This window comes from Sorex fumeus, unplaced genomic scaffold (assembly GCF_029834395.1).
Source record: "Sorex fumeus unplaced genomic scaffold, SorFum_2.1 ptg000029l, whole genome shotgun sequence".
In the NCBI taxonomy this organism is placed as follows: Eukaryota; Metazoa; Chordata; class Mammalia; order Eulipotyphla; family Soricidae; genus Sorex; species Sorex fumeus.
In genome coordinates, this window is record NW_026606086.1 from 18,785,496 (window position 1) to 18,810,617 (window position 25,122).

Here is a 25,122-nt window from a genome sequence, read left to right on the forward strand (position 1 = left end):
GGGGTGGAGCCGGCCCTTTCCTCTCCACCCCAACAAGACCCCCGAGTCGCCGCCCAAGAACGGCCTCTATGGCTCCTGATCAAGCTGCTTAACAGCCATGATCCCACAAACTCAGAAACAAATCTCAAAACCCAGCGGCTTTTGGCAGAAACGCATCCGTACCCCACAGTGGACTGCTGTCGCCGGGCCACTACAGGGGGGAAAGGGTGCTGTCCCTCCGCCTGCTCCCCCTAGGCGCCTCGGTGGCTGCCATCCTCCAGAGGCCATTAGACAGTCAGCTTTGGGCCCTCAGTGACGAGACACATGGGACCTCATGGGATAGGGGTGGAGCCGGCCCTTTCCTCCCAGTCCCAACGAGAACCCGAGTCACCACCCATGAACGGCCTTTCTGGCTCCTGATCAAGCTGCTTAACGGCCATGATCCCAGAGACTCAGAAACAAATCCTGGAACCCAGCAGGTTCTGGCAAAAATCCCTCCAGATTTAAGTGTTAAAATTTCGGAATTTCAAAATCGCATGGCCACTACTGCAGCCAAGCGACATCAGATGTTATTCCTAACCAACAATAGAAAACAAATTGTCTACTGTTACCCTTTCAGCAGATCTGTTGGGGTAAAATCCCAAATAATAATGGTGGGTCTGGTGTCAAAATATTGAATGTGATCAAAGTAGAAGAGAGAGTAATGTGGAAATCATCTGCCCCACAGGTAGGGGGAGGATGTGGGATGGGGGTATACTGGGGTTTTTGGTGGTGGAGAATGGGCACTGGTGAAGGTATGGGTGTTTCATTGTATGACCGAGACTTAAACCTAAAAGCTTCGTAACTGCTCTCATGATGATTCAATAAATAAAATTATAAAAAATGGAAAAAAATCTAAGGGCAGTCCTCAACCCACACAGTTCCAAAGCAGTAATATTAATAAGAAAGTAAATTCCAGGGCCAGAGAGATAGTACAGGGGGTAGGGCACTTGCCTTGCACATGGCCAGCCCAGGTTCAATCCCAGGTATCCCATATGGTTCCCTGAGCACCCCCAGGAATAATTTCTGGGTGCAGAGCCAGGAGGAAGCCCTGAGCACTGCCAGGTATGGTCCAAAACAAACTCCCCCCCCCAAAAAAATGAGTAAAATCACCACTACAATTTTAGTGGGAAAACTTCATCATGTTTTACTGTGATCCTAACTTAATCCTAAAATTTAGGCAACAAGTGAAATCATCTCTTTTAAATTTCTAGGGCAGCATATTGAAGTCAACTACTGCCTTTTGAAAGAACACATCATTCAGTCATTAGGTTTCTGTTTCTTCATCCATCATGGCCAAGCATCTTGAATCACATGATCTAGAGTGAGAACGGGACATCTGGGCTGTCTGTAACTCTCACTCTGTGGGAGGCACCATTCCACCCAGATCCATGCCAGCGGTGCCAATTCTTCAGGCCACCTTCACTTCTCCAGAGAGGCCAGGTAGGCATACCAGAACAGAGACACAAGGTTTGCAAAAAGTACGCGGAACTGCAAAGAAAACAGAGACAGAGACAGACCTGAGTCCCCAGCAGGCAGTAATCCTCCAAAAAAGGAGCTCATTCAGTTATCTAGCCATCCCAAAAGACTTTACCCTTTACCCTTTACCCAGCACTTTGCTAGGCCTCCAGTAACAGAGATAAGGACAGAGTCCTGGTTTACACAAGCTCGTGTGAAAGCAAAAATGTTCCTTACAGCCCATCATCAAACATTTTAGGTCCTGGCTCAGCCACTCCCCTCATGGCAATCACGAGTAGGGCTCATGTCCTACTATAGCCTAACAGGGTTGTCTTGTGGCCTGCACTTTGTCCTCAAACACTGGGAAGGGTTCCACCTGCCTGTCTCCCCTAGTCAACCTCCACTTGCTCACATTCTTGGGGTTTTCTTTTCCACACTCCATTTCTGACTCAGCCTGGGAGACCCAGCGAGTAACAAAGCTTCCTCTTACCTCAAGGGAGAAGGGCCTCTGACAGAGCTTCTGCTTTTCCCCCCAGCCCCTGCTTCTCATGGTCAGTCCCACACACAGCCCAACAGCTCACAAAACTCAGCTTCTCCTGGCTTGAATCTTCTACATACTGCCTCCTCTATCATTTCTTCCAGTGTTTCAACAACTTCTAGAGAGAATTTTCTAGACTTATGGTATTTTTTCAGCTTTTCCATCTATTCCTGACTTTCAGCAATTTGGTTTCAGCCCTCGCTGATGTCACTGTGAAAGCCAATGAAACAGACCAAGGCTTTTTAGTTACTGGTTTTTGGGTCACGCCTGTCACTGTTCCAGGCTTATTCCTGGTTCTGAGCTCAGGGACCATATGGGGTACCTGGGATTAAACCCAGATTACTTGTATGGAAGGCAAAAGCCTTATCTACTGTACTACCTCTCCAGCCCCCAAATTGAGTTTTACTTCACTTCAACTCCCTGTACCACTTGCTCTATCTGCCATGGTTATGGCGCTACCTTCTCATGGTCTTCTGTGCATGTACCCCCCTTTTCCCACTCTCTTCTCTACAGCAGTGACACTGCCTTCATAAACTATTTCCTGGTTTGCTTTGTTTTGGAAAGAGTGTAGGAGACCTAACGCGGTGGTGCTCAGGGATATTTCTGGGTCTAAACTTACTGTACCTATGCGGTGCTGGGTGGGAAGGATAAACTTTTAACAGAGCAGGCCTGAGCTACCTTCCAGGCCTGGTAGCATCTTGTGTTTTGTAAGGGTTCACACTCTTACCTAGCTGATCCCATCCCCCAGCAAGAGAGCTTGGGGCTGGAGTGCAAACTCTGCATATGCAGGATACTTAGGTTTGAAGCCAACACCTTCTGCTCTCCTGATCATTGCCAGGACTGAGCAGAGCCAAGAAGCCCTCCCACCCAATGTCCCCCCCCCCCAATAAAAACACCAGCTCCCCAGTTCAGTCTGCTTGCAAAGAAGCTGTGCCAAAACTCTCTTTCCTGGGGCTGGAATGATAGCACAGCAGGTAAGGAGTTTGCCTTGCACGCAGCCGACCCGGGTTCAATTCCCAGCATCCCATATGGTCCCCTGAGCACCGCCAGGAGTAACTCCTGAGTGCAGAGCCAGGAGTAATCCCTGTGCATCGCCGGGTGTGACCCAAAAAGCCAAAAAAAAAAAAACTCTCTTTCCTTTGGAAAGGAGCCAGGTGCTTGGGCTTGTGCCTGGAGATGGGCCTCAAACATGGTTTGTGCATTGCTGTCTATAGATTTTAGGGTATACTGGTCCCATAAAGGACTCCTAGGCTGCTGGACAGAGCCACAGCCTTCTGGTGCTTTAACAGATCAAGGCTTGAACCCGTCTTTCTTTCTTTCTTTCTTTTTTTTTTTTGCTACACCCAGTAATGCTCAGGGGTTGTTCCTAGTTCTGCACTCAGAAATTATTCCTGGTGGTGCTGGGGCAGGGGGTGGTGGGGGGCATATGAGATGTCGGGGATTGAACCTGGGTCAGCTGCATGCAAGGCAAGCACCCTACCTGCTATACTATCGCTCTGGCCCTACACTTGAACCCTTGTAGCAAATCTCTAAGTCCAGCAATAGCCTAGGGATCCTGACAGATACTGTGAACTATGGTGGGCACATACAGCTGGGGCTCTGGTCACCTTTTTGTGGCAGGTTCTGGACTGCTCTATTCCCCCTGGGCTTCAAGTCCCAGATGGACAATCAGCTGTTCCACCAGCAGGTCCAGAGTGGGCACTTGGGAGAAAGCACCACTGGCTATGGGGAGGAGGTGTGGGCAGCCCAGAGACACAGTGCAGGTTCTCACCTGCAAAGGCACATAGTTGATGTTGATGAACTGCACTGGGGTCCAGACACGCCAATTCATCTGCAGTGCAGGCCAGAACCCCGTTCTTGTCCGGGCAGCAAAGGCAGCTGCATCTTTGCCCTACGAAAAGGAAAATGCAGGCACTGAATCTTGAGACCAAGGTGCTGAAATGATTCTTCTAAGGTCACATTGTTCTGTATATATGTGGGCAGCATACCACATATCCCAAGCACTGTGCAGCTCTATGCACCTCGCCTCTGGATTGAACATCAGCAGACGCACCCATAGCTTCCCTCTCAGGGCTGAAATGACAGCAGATCTATGCACCAGCCCTGGGTACCAGAGCCACGAGTTATGGCTCTCGCTTCTTTCCAGAATGACCTACAAACTGCATCATCTCCCTAAACCTGACAGGACATATTTGCTGGTGTGTTCTATAGTTGTCAGGAATGAAAAGGAGTTTTGTTCAGGTTTGGTTTGTGGGCCATCACTCCCTGAGGGCTTGGGGGACACTATAGGGTGCTAGAGATTTGAACCCCGGTCAGTCATTAACGAGGCAAACATCCTACCAACTACTATTTCCTCCAGCCTGAATATGTTTTTGGCTTTTTGGGTCACACCCAGCAATGCTCAGGTCTTATTCCTGGTTCTGCACTCAAGTAATTCTCAAGGTGGCGCCTGGGATATGGGATGCCAGGGATTGAATCCAGGTTGGCCGCGTTAAGGCAAATGCCCTACCCAGTGTACTATCACTCCAGCCCCCATTTCTTTTTAAAATGTGGGCCCCAACTGATTGTTTCTAAGAGTAAATGTATAAGTATAGATATCTTAAAAAATAAGGAAGGGCGGATGGATCAATAGTACTTCTGTATTACTCTTTAGCCCCAGGAACAATTTTACTGAAATACAGATATCAAAATATTCAGAAAGAGGCTGGAGTGATAGCACAGCGGGTAGGGTGTTTGCCTTGCATGCGGCTGACCCAGGTTCGATTCCCAGCATCCCATATGGTCCCCTGAGCACCGCCAGGAGTAATTCCTGAGTACAGAGCCAGGTGTAACCCCTGTGCATTGCCAGGTGTGACCAAAAAAAGCAAAAAAAAAAATTAGAAAATATATGATGGACAACTACATTTACTTCTCAAGACATTTAGTGATTTACTGTAAGCATAAGTGATATCCTGGAACTCTTTAAGAACTAACGTGAAATAACAGGATCTACAATTTCTATCGATGACCAACAGGTGCTGCTAGTTCTCTAGTGGTTTACTCCCACCATTCATACAAGAAAATACAAAAATTCAATCTGAGTATAGTGCCAAAACCACAGATTCTCTGAACCCCACCCGCAGATGCCTTGCACCCCCAAGTGCAAAATGACGAGTAGTTGTAGGTGCCACAGCAGAAACCAACCTCCAGGAAGTTCATGACGAAGAAGAACACTAGCAGGAAGGCCGGTGCAAAGACCAGGCGGTCTAAGAGGAGCCTCTTGACCCCTGCCAAGGGGACCTCAGGAGGGATCCAGTGCTCCAGGAAGAGGTAGAAGAAGTGACTCAGCGGCCCTGTGAAGAAGAACCTGAGGCCCCCATGGGGTGAAGAGGACCACCCTTGTCTGGCCCAGGTCCTAAAACCTATCTCCCTGGAGACCCGCAGCATTGACCACAGGTCTTCATGGTCACTCTCTTTTTCAAACCTACGTAATTCCTTTTCTGTACTAAGGCCATCTCTTAGAGCAATTGTAGGTTGACAACGCATTTGAGAGGGAGGTGGATTCCCTGTTGACCCCCTGCCTCTGCCAATGCATAGTCTCCTGTATTACCCACATTATAAAAATGTGGCTGCTTCAAGAACGTGTCTTCCTTGCACCAGAGTTAATCTAAATTCCCTTGTGTGGTTCAGTTTTAGCTGCTAAAGTGAGCATATCAAGCATCTTATAACTCTGACAGATCAGAATTGTTCCTGCTGGAATTCCTTTTAATTTTATCAGGGCAGTTCCTTCTCAACACTGAGCTCCATGAGTTCTTTCCTGATCTTCTAAAGAATGAACCCACTACCATTCCAGCTACTCTATTCTAGGCATTCTTGTTGTCTTTATGGTATTTTATACGCCATGTCATCTCTGCTTTTTAGATCTATGCTGCCCTTTCTTTGTGCCTAGAAAATAAAACCTGATAGAACAGAATTCTATTTCAATCGTGGTAGTGCCAAGTTCAGAGAATTCTCTTAGAAATAAACAAGCAGCAGCACCCTGGTGCCAGCTGGAGCTATTTACGAGATAATTGGCAGGGGTAGAAGCAGGTTTGTGGGTGCTGCTTTTCAAAGTATGTAGAGCACGTGGGAGAGGGCTGAACCTAGAAGGGCTGCAGCTCCACAGGTACAACAGCTTAACCTTCCCACCTTCACCACTGAACATCTTTACACTGTAATTCCAGGCTGTCAATCCCATTCTGCCAAACAATGTTGGGTTGCAAGAGGATTCTCAGTGGGATACCTGAGATAGGGAAGATCTTAAAGGTGATTTTGATACCATCCCCATCTATGGCGGAAATGGCTTTATCTTTGTGAATTTCCAACTGGAAAGAAAAATATTACTCTTGTCAAAAATGACATCAGAATGATCCTTCTATACAAATACTGTTGTTGTCTACATAGGTCAGGGTACACTTGACAGGTAAAAGTTCTGAATCTTTATACTTTTTTTAAAAAAGAGGGCCACACCCAGAATTGCTGGGTGATGGGTGATCACCTGGTATTTGGGCTAGAACTCAGGGCTTCCCATGTGCAACTTGAGCTATCTCCCTGGCCAGATTTGTGTCATTTAAAAAGTGGTTCAATGGGGCCAGAGTACAGCAGGTAGGGTGTTTCCTTTAATCCCTGGCATCCCATATGTTTCCCCAAGTAATCCCAGGAGTAATTCCTGAGTATAGAACCAGGAGTAACCCTTGAGCATCGCTGGGTGTGACCCCCCAAAAAATAGTGGTTCAATAAGTAGGATTAGCTTGGTTTGGGGGACCACACTCAAGAGTTGCTCAGGAGTTCCTCCTAGCATGTTGCTTAGGGGTTACTCCTGATAGTGCTCAGGATCACATAGTACTAGGGATGAGCCAGGGTCATGTCATCTGTACACAGAGCATGCTCACCAGTATACTGCAGGATTCCTAAATATTTTATTTCTAGATGTTTATACATGCCTTCATTACTTTTCTCTTTCAAGGTCTGAGTCATGGTAAGTTTGGTAAAACTGCTCTTAGGTCTCTCAGACCAACCATCTCCACACAGCTCTTAACAAAAACCTATGTAAACTATAGTTGTGCCTGATATAAGACACAGCTCTATACACAACTACATCCCACGTTTACTTCAATAATTGATAAAACATTTTTCCAAGTTTAGATTCCATAATATTGTTGGCCCCCTTTGTTGCATTTAACCTGCTATTGGGTAATATAGCCTCTTTATTGAACTTACCCATAAATGGCATATCTGAGAGGCCCACTGATGTCTAGCTTTTGAGAGAAGTTTTCTTTTTTCCGTCTCTTCTTAATCACTTGGGCCAGGAAGTTCCCAAGTGCAGACAAAATGCCACTGTAGACAGAAAGGGAATCAGAGGACAATAGCAAAATCCTGAGGACTTAATATGGGTGAATTAATATGACTATCCTGAGACCAGGCAGGGGATGAGTGAGCCTCAGTGGTCTCAGTGAAGCACCTGGTATCAGAAGGTAGACAGAATTAAGTATTACTCATTTGGAGGCTGGAGCAATAGTGCAGTTGGTAGAGTGCTTGTTTTACACATAGACAACAGGTTCGATCCCCAGTACCATATGATCCCTCTAGCCCCACAAGGAGTTATCCCAGAGTGCAGAGCCAGGAGCAAGCCCTGAGCACCACCCAGTGTGGCCATACACACCCCAAAAGAGAATTATTAGTTGGTTGACTATACCAATATCAGTCTCATGACATTAGCATAGGTTAGTCCACAGGTGGGAGTGTGAGAGCTATGTGATTACAAAAGGCAACTACAGATAACCTCCTGAACTTTTCTGTATTTGACTGTGGTGGTGGCCGTGCAGAAAATCAATTGTGATGAAACAGCACAGAACCCAACACAAATAAAGACACACATGCACTTTTGCATGAACACAAGGACACCGGAGGAAATCTGAAAAGGATTGATGAGTTGTATGCAAGTGTCCAGAATGTGATACTGTACAATATTTTTGACATTGTCCTCTCCGGGGAAAGAACACAGTATACTAGGAATCTCCCTCAGTGTCTTCTTATAACTGTACATGAATCTACAATGATTGCAATAAAACATTTGTGAAAAAGCGGAGACTGGTTCAGTTGCTCCAGGTTGCTTTCTACTCTTTAGGCTAATAAAAAGCCCGCAAAAATTTTAATACAGGTGAAAGGTCTGCTTTATGATGTGTGTGTGCGGTGGTGGGGGGAGGGTGTCACACAACTGTGAGTGATGGTGGGGCACGGTGACACACTGGGGTGCTGGGTATAGAACCCACGTCTCAGAATGCAGAGCAGAAACGACGATCCTGCACTGACGACCACACCTCGAGCCTAGCAGAATCGCAGAATCTCAGGCACTCTCTTCCCAGATTTTTTTTTTTTTTTAGTTTGGGCAACCTTGGACTCGGGCTCAGGCGTGTCCGGTCAGTCTTCACACTGGCCTGCTCCGCTCACCCCGCCCCTTTGGTCCCACACAGCCTCCACGCAGGGGGCTCTGGCCGCGACCTCCCTTCCGACGGCCGGCGGCCAGACGTCCCCTTCCCGAGCGGGACGCCCCGTCTCGTCCGTCCCGTGGTCCGGAGTGTGGGGGCGTTGGGGGCCTCGCGCGGCAGCCCGTCCCGCTCACCCCAGGGGACGCCTCTACACGCCCGCGCCCGGGGCCCCTCGCGTCCCTCGCCCGACCTGGTGGCCGCCTTGGTGAGCACCGGGTAGAGCCGCAGGAGCAACAGGTACTGGGCGAGCGCCCGGCGCGGGAGCTCCTGGAGCGGGGCGGCCCGCAGCCTCGACGCCGCCGGGGCCATGGTTGTCCTCGCGCTGGGTCGCCCCGAGCTGCCCAGCCCTCCCAGGCCGGCGGGGCGCGGGGCGGGGACGACCTGACATTTCCCGCCCCGCTCGGCGGCCCTCGGGACGCGGCTGACAGAGCCGGCCGAGCGCGGCGCGCTAGCGGGCGCACTTTCGCTCGAGTCCCTAAGGAGCCGCCGCCCACCCCAGGCTCCCGCGGCGATTGGAGCGGGGCGGGGCGGGGCGGGGCGCGGCTGCACCGAGGGCCCTGATTGGCCCGCGGGCGCTTCCGGATCCCGCGAGAGTTGGCGGAGCGCGCCAAATTTCTGCTGGAAGCCGGAGCCGCGGCTGCCGAGGAGGAGGATGGTGCTGAGGAACAGCGGACGGCGCTACGCGGAGCCGCCCGCGGACGGCGAGGCCAGCCGGTGAGTGCGCCCGCGGACCGTGCCCCTTCCGAGGCGGCAGCCACACCGCCGGCACAGGCGGGCCTGCCGGCCTGGGCGCGCGCACACCTGGGGAGCCCCGGTGACGCCCGTTCCGTCGCCCTCAGGGTAGTCCCGGGTCCGGAGGCTGAGGCGGCCTGCCGCGGCCCGGAGCGCCTGGCGGCCCCGGTTCCCGCGCTGCTCACCTCACGCTCCCGCGGGCCGAGGCCGCCGGGCGAAGCGGAAGGTCCTGCCTCGCGCCTCTGCGCCAGCCCTCGCCCGGGCAGTTTGTCGCAGGGGCGGGAGAGAGCACCGGAGGTCCTTGCCGGCTGCTGCTGGGCCGCCCACGGGGTTCGCCAGCATCATTTGTGAGGCCTGGGCAACTGCCGGCTGTGGCCCAAGCCGGCCCCTCCCCCCAAAACCCCATGTTTGTGCCTGTTAACCCCGTTTTCTGCATGGATAAGATTTGAGGGAGGCTGGAGTGATAGCACAGTGTGTAGGACGTTTGACTTAAACACGGGCGACCCGGGTTCGGTTCCCAGCATCCCATATGGTCCCCCAAGCACCGCCAGGAGTAATTCCTGAGTGCAGAGCCAGGAGTAAACCCTGAGCATCGCCGGGTGTGACCCAAAAAGAAAAAAAGAATTGAGGGGCCAGAGCGTTTGCCTTGCACGCAGCGGACGAGTTTGATCCTCGCCATCCCATAAGGTCCCTCAAGCACTTCAGGAATAGTGATTCCTGAGTGCATGAGCCAGGAGTAACCCTGAACATCGCCTGGGTGACCCAAAGAGCCAAAACAAGTGAAACATGGGAGCTGGAGAGACAGTACGATGGGTAAGGCACTTGCACATGCAGCCGACATGGGTTCCATTCCCAGCACTTGGTAGGCCTCCCCATCCCTGCCACAGGCCAGGAGTGATTCCTCAGCACCACCCGGTGTGGCCCAAAAACAAAACAATATAACAGTAAAAGTGCAATATGCAGCTCAGACAATACCATTTTTTGGTAGTAATCATGACCCACATGAGCAGCTTTCTAAATGTGCTTAAACTGAGTTTATCAGAGTTCTGAATGGTTTACAGGGTCCTGCCCCAGTCAATTTTTCTCCATGTGTCCTACATTTAATGAGTTCTGCCAGAAGCCAGATTTTTCAATGTGGCCTCTACTGTGTCACCTTGAAACACACTGGTGACTTAAGGGCACGATCAGTGAAGACTAAATATCCCTCCTTTCAGAGATGATGGCCCCTCTTCCTCTGTCTCTGCACTCAAGCGCCTGGAGCGCAGTCAGTGGACAGATAAGATGGATTCTCGATTTGGTTTTGAGAGACTTAAGGAGCCTGGTGAGAAGACAGGCTGGCTCATCAACATGCATCCGGTAAACACCTGGGCTTTCCATCTCCTCCTCTCCCCCCCAATCAGGGAACTATTATGCTATTTAGAGGACGTTCTTGTTGGCTAATTTCTTATGTTGTCTTGTTGGCTAATTTCTTATGGTTGTCTCCTAGACTGAAATTTTAGATGAAGATAAGCGTTTAGTCAGTGCAGTAGATTACTACTTCATTCAAGATGATGGGAGCAGATTTAAGGTAAGTCCCTAAAGCTTGGAAGCTTAAAATCACTCACTCTGGGGTCAGAGAGATGGTAGAGGGGTTAAGGTGCTTGCCCTACCTGTGGCTGATATCACATAGGGTCACCCATTACCCTATGTGACCCTTGAGCACAGAGACAGTAATAGTTAAACTCTGGCATGGACCAAAACCTCCAACCCCCCCCCAAAAAAAAAATTTCTTCATCTGAGGATGTGACTTAGTGGTAGAGCACGTGCCTTTTTATGGGTGAGGACCTGGATTCAATCCCCAGCACCGTATATACACACATTCAAGTATTAGAAAACCATGCAGTGGGCAGAGAGAATACAGCGGTTAAAGTTTCTTGGTTTGCATGGAGCTGACCAGGTTCAGTTGTCAACAATATAGATAGGGTCTCCTGAGCCTCAGCAGAAGTGACCCTTGAGCACTCTCATGTTTTGCTCAAACACCAAAATCAAATCAAACCAAAAACATTCCTCATTGATAAGGGATAACTAAAATGAGGAGTATTTATTTGGCTCTCTGACTATGAAGAGCGACTGGGAGGCTTCTGGTTAGCTGAAGCCCTTCAGAAACATGAACCCCTTAGAGCTGCCATGGTCACCACTTAGGGCATCCTAAGACAAACTAGCTCAGAAAAACTGAATGAGCAGGGTTATGTTTTTTTCCCTGCATTCAAATCCTATTCATTTTGGAGCCATACCTAGTGGTGCTTGGAGGCTACTCCAGGTAAAGTGCTTGGTGATCCTTGGACTGTGTAGGACCATGTATTGAAAGCAGGGTTCTCAAATGCAAAACATGTATTCCAACTCTTTTAGTTACTTCCTCAGACCCTAGTTTTGTTTGTTTGTTTGTTTTGGGCTACACCCAGCGGTGTTCAGGGCTGTGTCCTGGCTCTGTGCTCAGGAATCATTCTTTTTTTTTTGCTTTTTGGGTCACACCCGGCGATGCACAGGAATTATTTCTGGTTCATGCACTCAGGAATTACTCCTGGCGGTGCTCGGGGGACCATATGGGATGCTGGGAATTGAACCCGGGTTGGCTGCGTGCAAGGCAAACACCCTACCTGCTGTGCTATTGCTCCAGCCCCTCAGGAATCATTCTTGGCAGGCTCAGGGGACCACATGGGATACTGGGGTTTGCTAGCGTCCTATCTGCTGTACTATTGCTCCAGCCCGTAACTAATTTCAAATACTGTACCATTTCAAGATGTCAAAGTCAGGGGTGCATTTTTGTTGTTTGTTCATATTTTTGTTTTGGCAATGCTTGGGAGCTACCCCTGATTGTGCTCTGGGGTCTCCCTCGGTAGTGCTCAAGAACCAGATAGTGCTGGGCATCAAACCTGGACCTTCTGCATGCAAAGCATTTGCTTAGCCATTGAGCTATGTCTTCAGCTCATGGTGTTTATAGATTGGTGTGTAAGGACGAAACTGATGCCATGACAGGCTGCAACTAACAGGTCTCAACTAGGCCTCAGTTTCTGGTAAACTTCCAATTGAGTAATTCACTTAGATAAGAAACTGGGCAGTTGGATCTGGCCAGTCATGAGGGGTCGCCGTACCCTTCTTGGAAAAACCCCAAACTGTTACTGGTACCTGCTGTGTAATTGCTAACCACTGTTGTAATAGGGCAATGCTAAAAATAGAACAATATATAAACCACTTCTTAACTGAACCCTATATAAACTGCTTGTGATTTAGATTCAGGGTCCTTGTCAAGACTACTGCGTTGGATGAGACTTGGACCCTAGCTCGAGCTAGCAATAAAGTTCCTTTGCTTTTGCATTATCGTGTGTGGACTTGGTCTCTGCACAAGTGGGTATCTGAAACTTGGGCACAACAGGGGCAACATTTACTCATGCACTGTTGAGTATCAAGTTCAGAGTGTTGGTGTTGGGCATATGTTCCACCACTTGATCTAACTTCCTGACGCCAGAATCATGGGTTCACTGGATCTAGGGTACCCTTGGGTATAAATTCAGCTGTATTAAGTTGGAATGCAACTTGGATTCACTTTTTTTCTCCCCCTTTCTCATCACCTTTGAATAAATTGATGACTCACAGGTGGCCTTGCCCTACAAACCATATTTCTACATTGCAACCAGAAAGGTAAGTATCGTTCATAGAATCAGGTTAGGTGGCTTGTACCTTGTTCTCTAGCAATCTTTCTCCCAAAGTGGGTGATACTACCCTTTGGGGAGTACTGAAGTGACCCAGGAGACTGGTAGTAAACTCAAGTAGATTTTGGGGGAACAACTTTGTTCTCTTAAAGAAGATAGGTTTCCAGGGAGGCAGTGAGTAATTCCTTTTTCTTTTCAGGAAAATGGGGGGAGTAGCCAAAATAGGTTTGGGAACTCTGTTGCATGAGAGCTTCAGAACTTAAAATATGAAGGTCTCTAGAGGAATAGGCAAGAAAGAAAAAAAGATTTTTACTCATAGTAAGTACTTCCCTTCTAATCCCAATTTAGGGCTGTGAACGAGAAGTTTCATCTTTTCTCTCCAAGAAGTTTCAGGGTAAAATTGCTAAAATAGAAACTGTCCCCAAAGAGGATCTTGACTTGGTGAGTATCTCTCTGACCTTCTAGGGTAAATGAGTCTGGGTCCATCCTGCTTGTGTGTTGAGATGTGAAGAAGCCAAGCCAGGCCCTATGGATTGTGACTGGGGGATGGAATGAATGACAGGGCTTTGGTGACTTCCTATAGTTCTCTTTAGAGAACATTAGTGGCAAATGTTAGAAAGTTGTTTGGGAGTTGGCTGATTCTAACATATATTAGTTGTTTTCCCTTTTTTTTCTCTCTCAGTCTTTTTTTCTTCTCAACTCATGAGTATAATCTCTTCACTCTGTAGCCAAATCACTTGGTGGGTTTGAAGCGAAATTACATTAAACTGTCTTTTAACACTGTGGAGGACCTGGTCCGAGTAAGGAAGGAAATCTCCCCTGCTGTGAAGAAGAACTGTGAGCAGAGCCATGCTAGTGATTCCTACACAGCTATGCTTTCCAGGTATACTTCTTTCATATACTTCTTTCAGAATTGGCCTTCTTTCAGAGGGCCAATTTTCCACAAGGACTTGTTACCCTTTTGATTTGGTGTAGGAGGGTCACAGTCTTAGGGAAGGGGGAGTCCATTTCTGGCAGTGCTAGGGATTGAACTCGGATCTCCTGCCTGCAAAGCCTGCTTGCTAGCTCCTAACCATTTCCCAAAAACAAAGGGGGAGGGGGAGCCCTATTCAGTTTGTCTCAGCCATCTTGATTTACCTTTGTGTTTGGGCTCTGTTATTATCTTCTGCAGCCTCCTTTCAGAGAGCAGTTGAGAAACAGGGCAATAGTTAGAAGGGCTGGAGTTCATGTTCTGCATGTGGGAGACCCAGGTTGGACCCCTGGCACCACATAGTCCATGAGCACTTAGCCAGGAATTGTAGCCCTAGAGTATTGCCAGCGGTCAAACTTCAACAACAAAAAATGGACACAATAAAAAATAGAGTTACTGGGGCCGGAGTGATAGCACGAGGATAGGGCATTTGACTTGCACGTGACCAACCCAGGTTTGATCCCCGGCATCCCATATGGTCCCCCAAGCACCGCCAGGAGTAATTTCTGAATGCAAAGCCAGGAGTAACCCCTGAGCATTGCTGGGTGTGACCCAAAAAGCAGAAAAAAAAAAGTTACTGAATAAATTGTTGTTTTAGTGTTCTGCAAGGGGGCAATTTGATTATGGATGAAGAGGAAACATCTAAGAAGATCTCTGACCAGTTGGACAATATTATAGACATGCGAGAGTATGACGTGCCTTACCACATCCGCCTTTCTATAGACCTGAAGATCCATGTGGTAAGTTCCTAACCAGGGGTAATGAGAGCTAAATCTGTAGTGAACGGATATGAATAATTCTTTTTTTTTTCTTTTTGGGTCACACCCAGCGATGCACAGGAGTTACTCCTGGCTTTGCACTCAGGAATTAATCCTGGTAGTGCTTGGGGGACTATATGGGATGTTGGGAATCGAACTCGGGTCAACTGTGTGCAAGGCAAACGCCCTACCCGCTGTACTATAGCTTCAGCCCCATGAATAATTCTTTAATTATTTAACACTGTTTCTTGAAGGCACATTGGTACAATGTGAGATTTCGAGGAAGTGCATTTCCAGTGGAAATTTCCCGTCGAGATGACCTTGTTGAACGACCAGTAAGTGCCATTGTGTTGCCTTCATCTTTAATTTTCTGCTTATTTCTGGAGGGATGCCTAAAGGTAATTTGATTCCAATGTTTCTTTTCCTCCAGTATTTTCTTAGGATTTTAGGATTAGCCATTTTCTCCTTTTCTCCCTTTAGGTATTTGTTTTTGCTTTTTTGGGGGGGCGTATGGTCACAACTGGCAATGCACAGGGGTTACTCCTGGCAGTGCTCACGGGACCATATGGGATCCCTTTAGGTATTTGACCACACCCGATTGTGCTGGTGCTATACCAACTCTGCCTGGGGGACCTTCTGGATTTGATCCCTAGGGATCCCCCAAAATGTTCCCCAAGCTTGTCAGGAATAAGCCCTAAGCAAAAAAAAAAAAAAAAGCCAGAAAACAGAGACCTTTCTAAGAGGTTGAGAATAACAGGAAACAGCACACTTTTATTTTTATTACTATGTATCACCTTGTCACATCACTGTTTTAAGCTAGACTAGGTTTGAATTCTTTGCTTTTTTCTGTTTTGGGGCCACATTCAGTGGTGCTTAGAAGTCTGAACTGGTTCTGCACTAAGAAATTACTCTTGGCAGTGCTTGAGGAACCATACTAGATGCCAGGGATTATCCTGGTCCTGGTAAAGCTGCAAGCAGGTGCTGTATCTCATATCCTATCACCCTAGTCCAGATCTTAATATTTAAGGGAAAGATTGACTTTGTTTTGGGTATCTGACACAGAATTATGTGAAAAGTTGATTTATGCCTGAAAGACCTTTCTTAGGGAAATTTTTGCGATATTTAAAAAGTCTTTGTATTCAACTTTCTGATTTCTAATATGATATTGACTCAGTGCCATGCCAGTCTTCTTGCCAGACTTGTCGTATGACCAACATACTCATTATGGTTCTGTTTTACTTCAGGTTTTCCAGGCCCAGCTTCATTGTGGTCAACTTTTTTTTTAATTAATTTATTATTTTTATTAGTGAAACACCATGAGGTATAGTTGTAGACTTACAAACTTTCGTGCTTGGGTTTCAGTTATACAATGATCGAGTACCCATCCTTTCACCAGAGCCCATTCTCCATCACCAATGATCCCAGTAACCCTTCCACCCCAACCCGATCCCCCCCAACCCCATCCTGCCTCTGTAGCAGGTCATTCCCTTTTGCTCACTCTTTCCTTTAGGGTGTTGTAGTTTACAATAGAGATATCGACTGGCCATCGTGTTCAGTTTATAGTCTACTTTTAGTTACGCATCTTGCATCCTGAGCGAGTCCTCCTAACATCCTTTACTTGGTGTTCCCTTCTCTATCTGAGCTGCCTTTCCCCCCAGCATGTGCTGCTGGCTTCCAAACTGTAAAGCAGACCTCCTGGTACTTATCTCAACTACTTTTGGGTGTTCAACTCCCATTCTATTACTTTATATTCCCCAGATAAGTGCAGTCTTTCTGTGTCTGTTCCTCTCTTTCTGGCTCATTTCATTTAGCATGATATTTTCCATGTAGAACCACTTGTATATAAATTTCATGACTCTATGTTTTCTAACAGCTGCATAATATTCCATTGTGTAGATGTACCAAAGTTTCTTTAACCAGTCATCTGTTCTCGGGCACTCATTTTTTTCCCAAATTTTGGCTATTGTGAACAGCGTAGTAATGAACATAGAAGTACAGATGTCATTTCAACGGTACTTTTTTGCCTCTCTGGGATATATTCCCAGGAGTGGTATTGCTGTGTCAAATAGGAGCTCAATTTCTTATTTTTTGAGAATCTTCCATACTGTTTTCCAGTCAGCATTCCCACCAGCAGTGAAGGAGGGTCCCTTCCTCGCCACATCCGCCCCAATACCAGTTACTTTTGTTCTTTTGGATGTGGGCCAGTCTCTGTGGTGTGAGATGATATCTCATTGTTGTTTTTTTGTTTTTTTTTTATAAGAAATATATATTTTTTAAATTTTTATTCGATTGCCTCGAACAGGCCCCAGTAATGTCTCCTTCATCCTAGCCCTGAGATTATATTCAAGGCTCTTTAGGAGAATGAGACCCATCACTGTTACTGGTATTTGGCATATTGGGTATGCCACAGGGAGTTTGCCAGACTCTGCCGTGTGGGCAGGTTACATTCGGTAGCCTGCCAGTTTGTCCAAAGTAGGAATGAGATAGTAACCATGAGGTACAGTTGTAGACTTAAAATCTCATTGTTGTTTTGATCTGCATCTCCCCAGTGATTAGTGATGTAAAGCATTTTCTCTTGTGCTTTTTGCCATTCGGATTTCTTCTTTGAGAAAGTTTCTGTTCATTTCGTCGCCCCATTTTTTGATGGTGTTGGATGTTTTCTTGTGAAATTCAACCAGTGCTTTGTATATCTTTGATATCAACCCCTTGTCGGATGGGTATTGGGCGAATATCCTTTCCAATTCTGTAGACTGTCTTTGTATTTTGGTCACTGTTTCCTTTGAAGTGCGGAAGCTTCTTAGTTTAAGATAGTCCCATTTGTCTATCTCTGTTTTCACTTGGTAGGCCAGTGGCATGTCATCTTTGAAGATACCATTCGCTTCAATGTCGTGGAGGGTTTTGCCAACCTTGTCTTCAATGTACCTTATGGATTCTGGTCTGATGTTGAGGTTTTTAATTCATTTTGATCTTACTTTTGTACATGGTGTTAGGTAGAGATCTGAACCCATTTTTTTGCATGTAGCTGTCCAGTTTTGCCAGCACAATTTGTTAAAGAGGCTTTCCTTGCTCCACTTCACATTTTTGCTCCCTTATCAAAGATTAGATGATCATATGTTTGGGGGGAGGTGTCAGTATATTCAACTCTGTTCCATTGTTCTGCGGCTCTTCCTTTGTTCCAGTACCATGCTGTTTTAATTATTACTGCTTTGTAGTTTGAGATTGGGGAGGATAATTCCTCCCATTTTCTTTTTTCCCAAGAATTACTTTAGCTATTTGTGGGTGCTTATCATTCCATATGAATTTCAGGAGTATTTGCTCCGTTTCTTTGAAAAATGTCATGGGTATTGTTATAGGGATCACATTGAATTTGTACAATGCTTTGGGGAGTATTGCCATTTTGACAATGTTAATTCTCCCGATCCATGAGCAGGGGATGTCTTTCCATTTCCTCGTGTCCTCTTTTATTTCCTGAAGCAGCGTTTTGTATTTTTCTTTGTATAGGTCTTTTACGTCCTTAGTTAAGCTGATTTCTAGGTACTTGATTTTCTGGGGCACAATTGTGAACGGGATTGTTTTTTTCATGTCACTTTCTTCTCTCTCATTATTTGCGTATAGGAAAGCCATGGACTTTTGGGTATTGATTTAATAGCCTGCAACTTTACTGTACATCTATTGTTTCTATGAGTTTCTTGGTAGAGGTTTTAGGGTTCTCCAAGTATAGTATCATATTATCTGCAAATAGTGAGAGCTTGATTTCTTCCTTTCCTACCTGAATGCCCTTAATATCTTTTTCTTGCCCAATCACTATTGCAAGTTCTTCCAGTACTATATTGAATAGCAGTGGAGAGAGGGGGCATCTTTGTCTTGTCCCTGATCTTAGAGGAAAGGCTCTTAGTTTTTCCCCATTGAGAATGATGCTTGCCATAGGCTTGTGGTAGATGGCTTTAACTATATTGAGGAAAGTCCCTTCTGTACCCATTTTGGCGAGGGTTTTCATCATAAATGGGTGCTGGATCTTGTCAAATGCTTTCTCTGCATCTATTGATATGATCATATGGTTTTTATCTTTTCTTTTGTTGATATGATGGATTATGTTGATTGATTTCCAAATGTTAAACCATCCTTGCATCCCCATGGTGAATCCCACTTGGTCATGGTGTATGATCTTTTTGATGAGTTGTTGAATTCTATTTGCTAGTATTTTGTTGAGAATCTTCGCATCCGTGTTCATCAGGAATATTGGGATATTGGCCTGTAGTTTTATTTTCTTGTGGTGTCTTTGTTTCCTTTTGGTATTAGAGAAATATGATAGTTTCTTCATAGAAACTGTTTGGGAGAGTTTCTTTTTCTTCAATTTCCTGGAAAAACTTGAGAAGAACTGGCAGTAGGTCCTCTTTATTTTTTTTTAATTTTTTTATTTTTTGCTTTTTGGGTCACACCTGGCAACGCACAGGGGTTACTCCTGGCTCTGCACTCAGGAATCAGCCCTGGCAGTGCTCAGGGGACCATATGGGATGCTGGGAATCAAATCTGGGTTGGCCGCGTGCAAGGCAAACACCCTACCTGCTGTGCTGTTGCTCCAGCCCCAGTAGGTCCTCTTTAAATGTTTGAAAAAATTCGCTAGTGAATCCATCTGGAACTGGGCTTTTGTTTTTGGGAAGACTTGATTACAGTTTCAATTTCCTTGATATTAATAGGACTATTTACGTATTCTAGATCTTCTTGATTCAGCCTTGGGAGATTATAGGAATCCAGGAATTTATCCATTTCTTCTAGGTTCTCTTGTTTCATGGCATACAAACTTTCAAAATAGTCTCTGATAATCTTTTGAATTTCTTTGGTTTCTGTTGTGATATCCCCTTTCTCATTTCTGATTCCGTTTATTAGGGTTCTCTCTCTCTCTCTCTCTCTCTCTCTCTCTCTCTCTTTCTTTGTGAGTCTTGCTAGTGGTTTATCTATCTTGTTCATTTGCTTGAAGAACCAGCTCTTGGTTTCATTGATCTTTTGGATTGTTTTTTGGGTTTCCATGTTGTTGATTTCTGCTTTAAGTTTTATGATCTCTTTCCTTCTGCCTGGTTTGGGCTCCTTTTGTTGGTCCATTTCTAAGATCTTCAGCTGTGAAATCAAGTTGTTTATGTGGGCCCTTTCTTCCTTCCTGAGAAATGCTTGTAGAGCTATAAATTTTCCCCTTAACACGGTTATAGCTGCGTCCCATAGGTTCTGGTAGCTCGTGTCTTCATTCTCATTTGTTTCCAAGTATCTTTTGATTTCTTTCTTGATTTCTTTCCTGACCCACTCGTTGTTCACCATTGAGTTGTTTAATTTCCAGGTGTTTGATTTGGTTTTATGCATCTGTACATGATTAACGTCTATCTTCAGCACGTCATGGTCTGAGAAGATAGTTGTTACAGTGTCTACCTTCGTAATTCTGTTGAGGTATGCTTTGTGACCCAGCACATGGTCTTGTTCCATGTGCACTGGAAAATGTTTCATGTGCACGGGAAAAGAATGTGTATTCTTTTTTGGGGGGGTATAAAGTCCTGTATAGATCTATTAGCTCTCTGTCTTCTATTTCTTCCTTTAGAGCGATTATTTTCTTGCTGAGTTTTAATCTTCTTGATCTATCCAGGGGTGATAAGGAGGTATTGAAGTCTTCAACTACAATTGTGTTGCTTGTAATGTCCTTCTTAAGGTCTGTTAGCAGTTGTAGGTATTTGGCTGGTCCCTCATTGGGTGTGTATACGTTTAGGAGTATGATTTCTTCCTGCTGTACATATCCCTTAATTTATAAAAAAATGACCTTCACTGTCCCTTCTAAATCTTTTTCAACCTGAAATCTATGTTGTCTGATACTAGTAAGGCCACTCCAACTTTTTTGAGGGGGTTGTTTGCTTGCGGGGTTGTTTTCCATCCTTTGACTTTGAGTCTGTGTTTGTTCTGATTGTTCAGACAGCAGAATGTTGGGTTCTGTCTCTGAATCCATTTTGCCACTTTGTGTCTTTTGATTGGTGAATTTAGACCATTGACGTTGAGAGAGATTAAGAGAGATTATTGTTATGGGGTTTTGTGTCATCTTTCTGTAAGGGTTTGTTGTGCTTGTAGGGGGTTGTCTAGTCTTACAATAGCCCTTTAGCCATTCTTTTTGATTTGGTTTTGAGTCTATGAAGTTCTTGAGCTGTTATTTATCCAGAAAGTAGTGTACCATTCCTTCGAGTTTGAATGAGAATTTAGCCAGATAAAGTATTCTTGGTGAAGCATTCATTTCCGTGATTTTTTTCACTACATCCCACCATTGCCTTTGGGCTTGGAGGGTTTCCTCTGATAGGTCTGCTGTGACTCTAAAGAGGTGGTCCTTTTTTTTTTTTTTTCTTTTTGGGTCACAGCCAGCAATGCTCAGGGGTTACTCCTGGCTTAGCACTCAGGAATCACTTCTGGCATTGCTTGGGGGACAATATGGGATGCTGGGAATCAAACCCGGGTCAGCCACGTGCAAGGCAAATGCCCTACCCACTGTGCTATTGCTCCAGCCACAGAGGTGCTCCTTTGTATGTGATTTCCTTCTTTGACCTTGCTGCTTGTAGTATTGTGTCTCTATCGGTGGAATCCATCATTCTAACTATGATATGTCTAGAAGTGTTTTTGTTAGGTTCTCTTTTAGCTGGCACCCTTTGGGCTCCTTGAATCTGGATGCCTGCATTGTCTAGCTCTGGGAACTTTTCAGCAATGATTTGTTTAACCATGGCTTTTTCATTGGGACTGTTTCCCTGACCTTCTGGTACTCCAATGGTTCTAATGTTGTTCCTCTTAGAATCATGCCCTAGGACTCTGATTCGCTCTAGAGCTATTTTGAGGTCTCTTACCATTATTTGTTGCGTGTAGGCTTCGTGCAGCTCATCTTCCAGCTCACTGATTCTGTCTTCAGCTGTAGCCACTCTACTATTGAGGGCACACATTGAGTTTTTTATTTCATCTACCGAATCTTTTATTTGTGACATTTCTGTGCGTAGCTTTCCAATTTCTGCTCTGATTTCTTCCCGTTCTGCTCTGATTTCTTCCTGTTTTTTCCTTTCGTGTCCTCTTTTAACTTACTGGATATCTGTCTCACTGTTTCATTGAGCTCATTGAACAGCTTCATTACTTCATATCTGAATTCTTTCTCATAGAGCTCCTGTGAGTAACACCTAATGAGGCTTCTGGATTCTTTTCATTGTCCTCTCCTCGTGGTGGGGATTTAGGTTGTTCATGTTGGTGTGGTTGTTTGGAGCCTGAGATGTTACACAAGATTTCTGGGTATGAGTAATCTACCTGCGGGCACAATAAATGCAGACCACTCTGCATTTATTATTTCTGGGTATGAGTAATCTACTTGCAGCTGCATGAGCAACAGGGTGGCCCAAAATTAGGCCACGCCCACTTCTGAAGATGCCACGCCCCCTACAGCTACCTGGTGTATGTCAGGGTACAACCTCGGAGGAGGAGAAGACCAGACCAGGAATGGCGTTGGGGATGAATAGGAAGAGGCTCAGGGATGGTGGGCGGCCCAGGGTCCTAGAAGATGCCTGGGGTGCATGCACGGTAAAAGCAGAATCCCGGATTCGAAAATTGACTGTCCTGGGAGGGGAAGAAGACCGGGAACAGCGTTGGGGATAAACAGGTGGTCTACTTTGTTGTGTGGTGGTGGGGTTGTCAGGTTGGTCAAATTCTTTAGGGGGAAGTTCATTGCTTAGAGGCTTCTCCTTGCTCATTTCAGGGGTCTGTGTGGTGCCAGGAGTTGAATTGAACCAGGGTTGGCTGTGTGGAAGACAAGCACCTTAACTGAACCCTTTACTCTCTCTGGCCCCAAGTTTGGGGCTGACTTAATACCAGTATTTTGTCTCTGTAGGACCCTGTTGTTTTGGCATTTGACATCGAGACGACCAAGCTGCCTCTCAAGTTTCCCGATGCTGAGACTGACCAGATTATGATGATTTCTTACATGATTGACGGTCAAGTAAGAGGGGACTTCTGGGAATTAAGCTCTGGGAATAGGAAACATGACTTGTCTCCAAATCATAAATGTCCTCTTATTAATATTTTTTGGTGAAAATGACTGGATCCAAGAAAATAAACTATTCTGACATCATTTGTGCTCCTCCAATAGAGATCTGAGACATTTGTAAATGAAGGTAACGTGTCTCTTCTTGGGAAAGTTAGGGCAAATTTAAGTTGCTGCTGAAACCTTTGCAGTAAGATTTTGGAATTAAGAGTGTTCAGCTTTGGGGCTGTGAAGATGAATAAATGCTAGAGTACATGCTTTGCAAGCAGGGACCCTAAATTGGATCTCTCTATCACATGGTCTCTTTAAGTGTTGCCAGGAACAACCCCTGAGTCAGGTATAACCTCCAAACCGAAAAGTATTCACTTTGTGTATCAGTTCATATGGTCTTCTAACCATCTCCCCAGGGCTATCTCATCACCAACAGAGAGATTGTTTCAGAAGATATTGAAGATTTTGAGTTTACCCCCAAGCCAGAATATGAAGGACCCTTCTGTGTCTTCAATGAACCTGATGAGGTAGAGAGATCTTCCTTGGAAACTGATTTGTGTTTGGGGTGGAATGGAAAGGAACAGTTACATTGATTCAAGCCTAGATTCATTGATTCATTTGTTCATCTTGCTGACCTTGATCACAGTGGTGGGATCCCCAAACCGGTCAGACTCATGCACCCTACCTGCTGCATTATCTGTCCGCCCCCTGCAAAGCTTTGTAGTTAAAAAAAAATTACCAAAGAATGCATAAAAGTAATATTTATTCCACCTACAAAAGTAATGTTTATTTCACCTTTGTCTCACATGCTTGAATCCTTCATCAGTGTTACAAAAAATAAATGAAAAATCAGAATCACTAATGTTATCAAATAAGGAAGTAGATTCAAATCTTGAGCCATCAGCAAGAATATAGTGAAGACAGTGCTGGAAATAAGAAACATGGGCTGGAGCAATAGTACATAGGTTAGGGCATTTCCCTTGTAAGCAGCCAACCTGGGTTCTATCCCTGACACCCCGTGTAGTCCCCCAAACCCTACCAAGAATGATCCCTGGGTGCAGAGCCAGGAGTAATCCCTGGCCAGGACCGGGTGTGGCCCTAAAGCAAACAAACCATGGTAAGTTGCTAAAAAACTGTATTCATACTTTTTTCATACCAGCAAAGTATGCTTCCACATACAGTGAAACATAAACATTTTTTTTTCCTGCAAGATAATAGAAATGCAAGTTGCTCTGTGTGTGTGTGTGTGTGTGTGTGTGTGTGTGTGTGTAAAACAGATTGGATAAAATATATCCGTAATGTAAATTTTACCAAGCTATCACAGAGTGGTCCAAGAATATATATATGGAGTCTGAGAATCATGTGCACTGTAATTCTTTGGCTTGGATAGTTGACACAAGCCATACTTTTTTTTTTTTTAGCCAAAAACATGGACACAAAAGTACAAAACAAAGATTAATGAGAAAACCAAAAATATGGATATAAAAGTACAAAAAAAAAAGTGATTGTGATGCCTTTTATCTCAGCAACATTTAGGCGGAAATAAAAAATAAATGCAGTCCACTCTGCATCTGAAAATCCTTTGGTTCAGCTCCAAAATCTTGATTGCTTAATTCAGTCTTTTATGAGAATATTCAAAAGACGTCTTAAACAACCAAGCCTAGTTTTAGTTGTAGAGTTGCTCTTAGTAACTGTCTGCATGGGACTGGTTACCAATAACTTATCTTTGGAGAAAGTCCTACCCTTTCCTTGTATACCCTCCATATGTAGGTAACAATCTTTCTGTTTTTACATCCAGTAGTCCATATTGCTATCCTATAATTTTTAGTTCTGACATTAACAACAGTTTAACACACATCATTACTAGTCAAAAGACTCACAGCAGTGTCACCAGCTAAAGGAATCAGGTCATTTTTGACTCTGCTGTTTGTTCAAAGTGATTAGCCATCATTCTTCTTGTTTGTTTTTCTCATCTACCCACATGTGTTCAATACTATCCTTTAAAAGTGAGTAGTCATAGCCAAGCATTTAATTGCTGAACAACCGAAGTGATAGTACAGCTTGGTAGGGCTTTTGCCATGCACGTGGCCTACAAGGGTTTGATCCTGGTATCCCGTATGGTCCCCTATGCACCACTAGGAGTAATTGCTGAGTGCAGATCCAGGAATAACCCCTGAGCATTGCTGGGTATGACTGAAAAAACCAAACAAAATCAAGCGTCCCATCAATTCTGTAAAGGATATTGAAATGTTCTGGGTTAGCAACCTCTTGATTAAATTCTGTTTGTGGCCAACTTGGCCGACCTGAGTTAGATTCCTTCGCCCCTCTCAGAGAGCCCGGCAAGCTACTGAGAGTATCTCACCCGTACAACAAAGCCTGGCAAGATACCCATGATGTATTTGATATGCCAAACACAGTAACAACAAG

The 25,122-nt window shown here is 45.4% G+C and overlaps 2 protein-coding genes across 2 annotated transcripts in view; one reads left to right on the forward strand and one right to left on the reverse strand.

The window, feature by feature from the left end:
• Positions 1 to 1,145: 1,145 nt before the first annotated feature.
• PXMP2 (peroxisomal membrane protein 2) lies at positions 1,146 to 8,918 on the reverse strand. Its single transcript, XM_056115562.1, has 5 exons — positions 8,711 to 8,918; positions 7,253 to 7,369; positions 5,198 to 5,360; positions 3,786 to 3,905; positions 1,146 to 1,509 (listed from the first exon to the last, which is right to left on the reverse strand). The coding sequence occupies exons 1-5, from the start codon at positions 8,827 to 8,829 to the stop codon at positions 1,441 to 1,443; spliced, it is 588 nt and encodes a 195-aa protein (XP_055971537.1). The 5' UTR covers positions 8,830 to 8,918; the 3' UTR covers positions 1,146 to 1,440.
• A 204-nt stretch (positions 8,919 to 9,122) lies between these two features.
• The window catches only part of POLE (DNA polymerase epsilon, catalytic subunit), a 56,313-nt gene continuing 40,313 nt past the window's right edge, over positions 9,123 to 25,122 (forward strand). The window contains exons 1-10 of the mRNA XM_056115563.1: positions 9,123 to 9,234; positions 10,467 to 10,608; positions 10,739 to 10,819; positions 12,886 to 12,930; positions 13,290 to 13,382; positions 13,670 to 13,824; positions 14,510 to 14,651; positions 14,924 to 15,004; positions 22,552 to 22,659; positions 23,112 to 23,222. Coding sequence (XP_055971538.1) covers positions 9,173 to 9,234; positions 10,467 to 10,608; positions 10,739 to 10,819; positions 12,886 to 12,930; positions 13,290 to 13,382; positions 13,670 to 13,824; positions 14,510 to 14,651; positions 14,924 to 15,004; positions 22,552 to 22,659; positions 23,112 to 23,222 — 1,020 coding nt within the window. The 5' untranslated portion in view covers positions 9,123 to 9,172. The remainder of the gene's footprint in view (positions 9,235 to 10,466; positions 10,609 to 10,738; positions 10,820 to 12,885; positions 12,931 to 13,289; positions 13,383 to 13,669; positions 13,825 to 14,509; positions 14,652 to 14,923; positions 15,005 to 22,551; positions 22,660 to 23,111; positions 23,223 to 25,122) is intronic.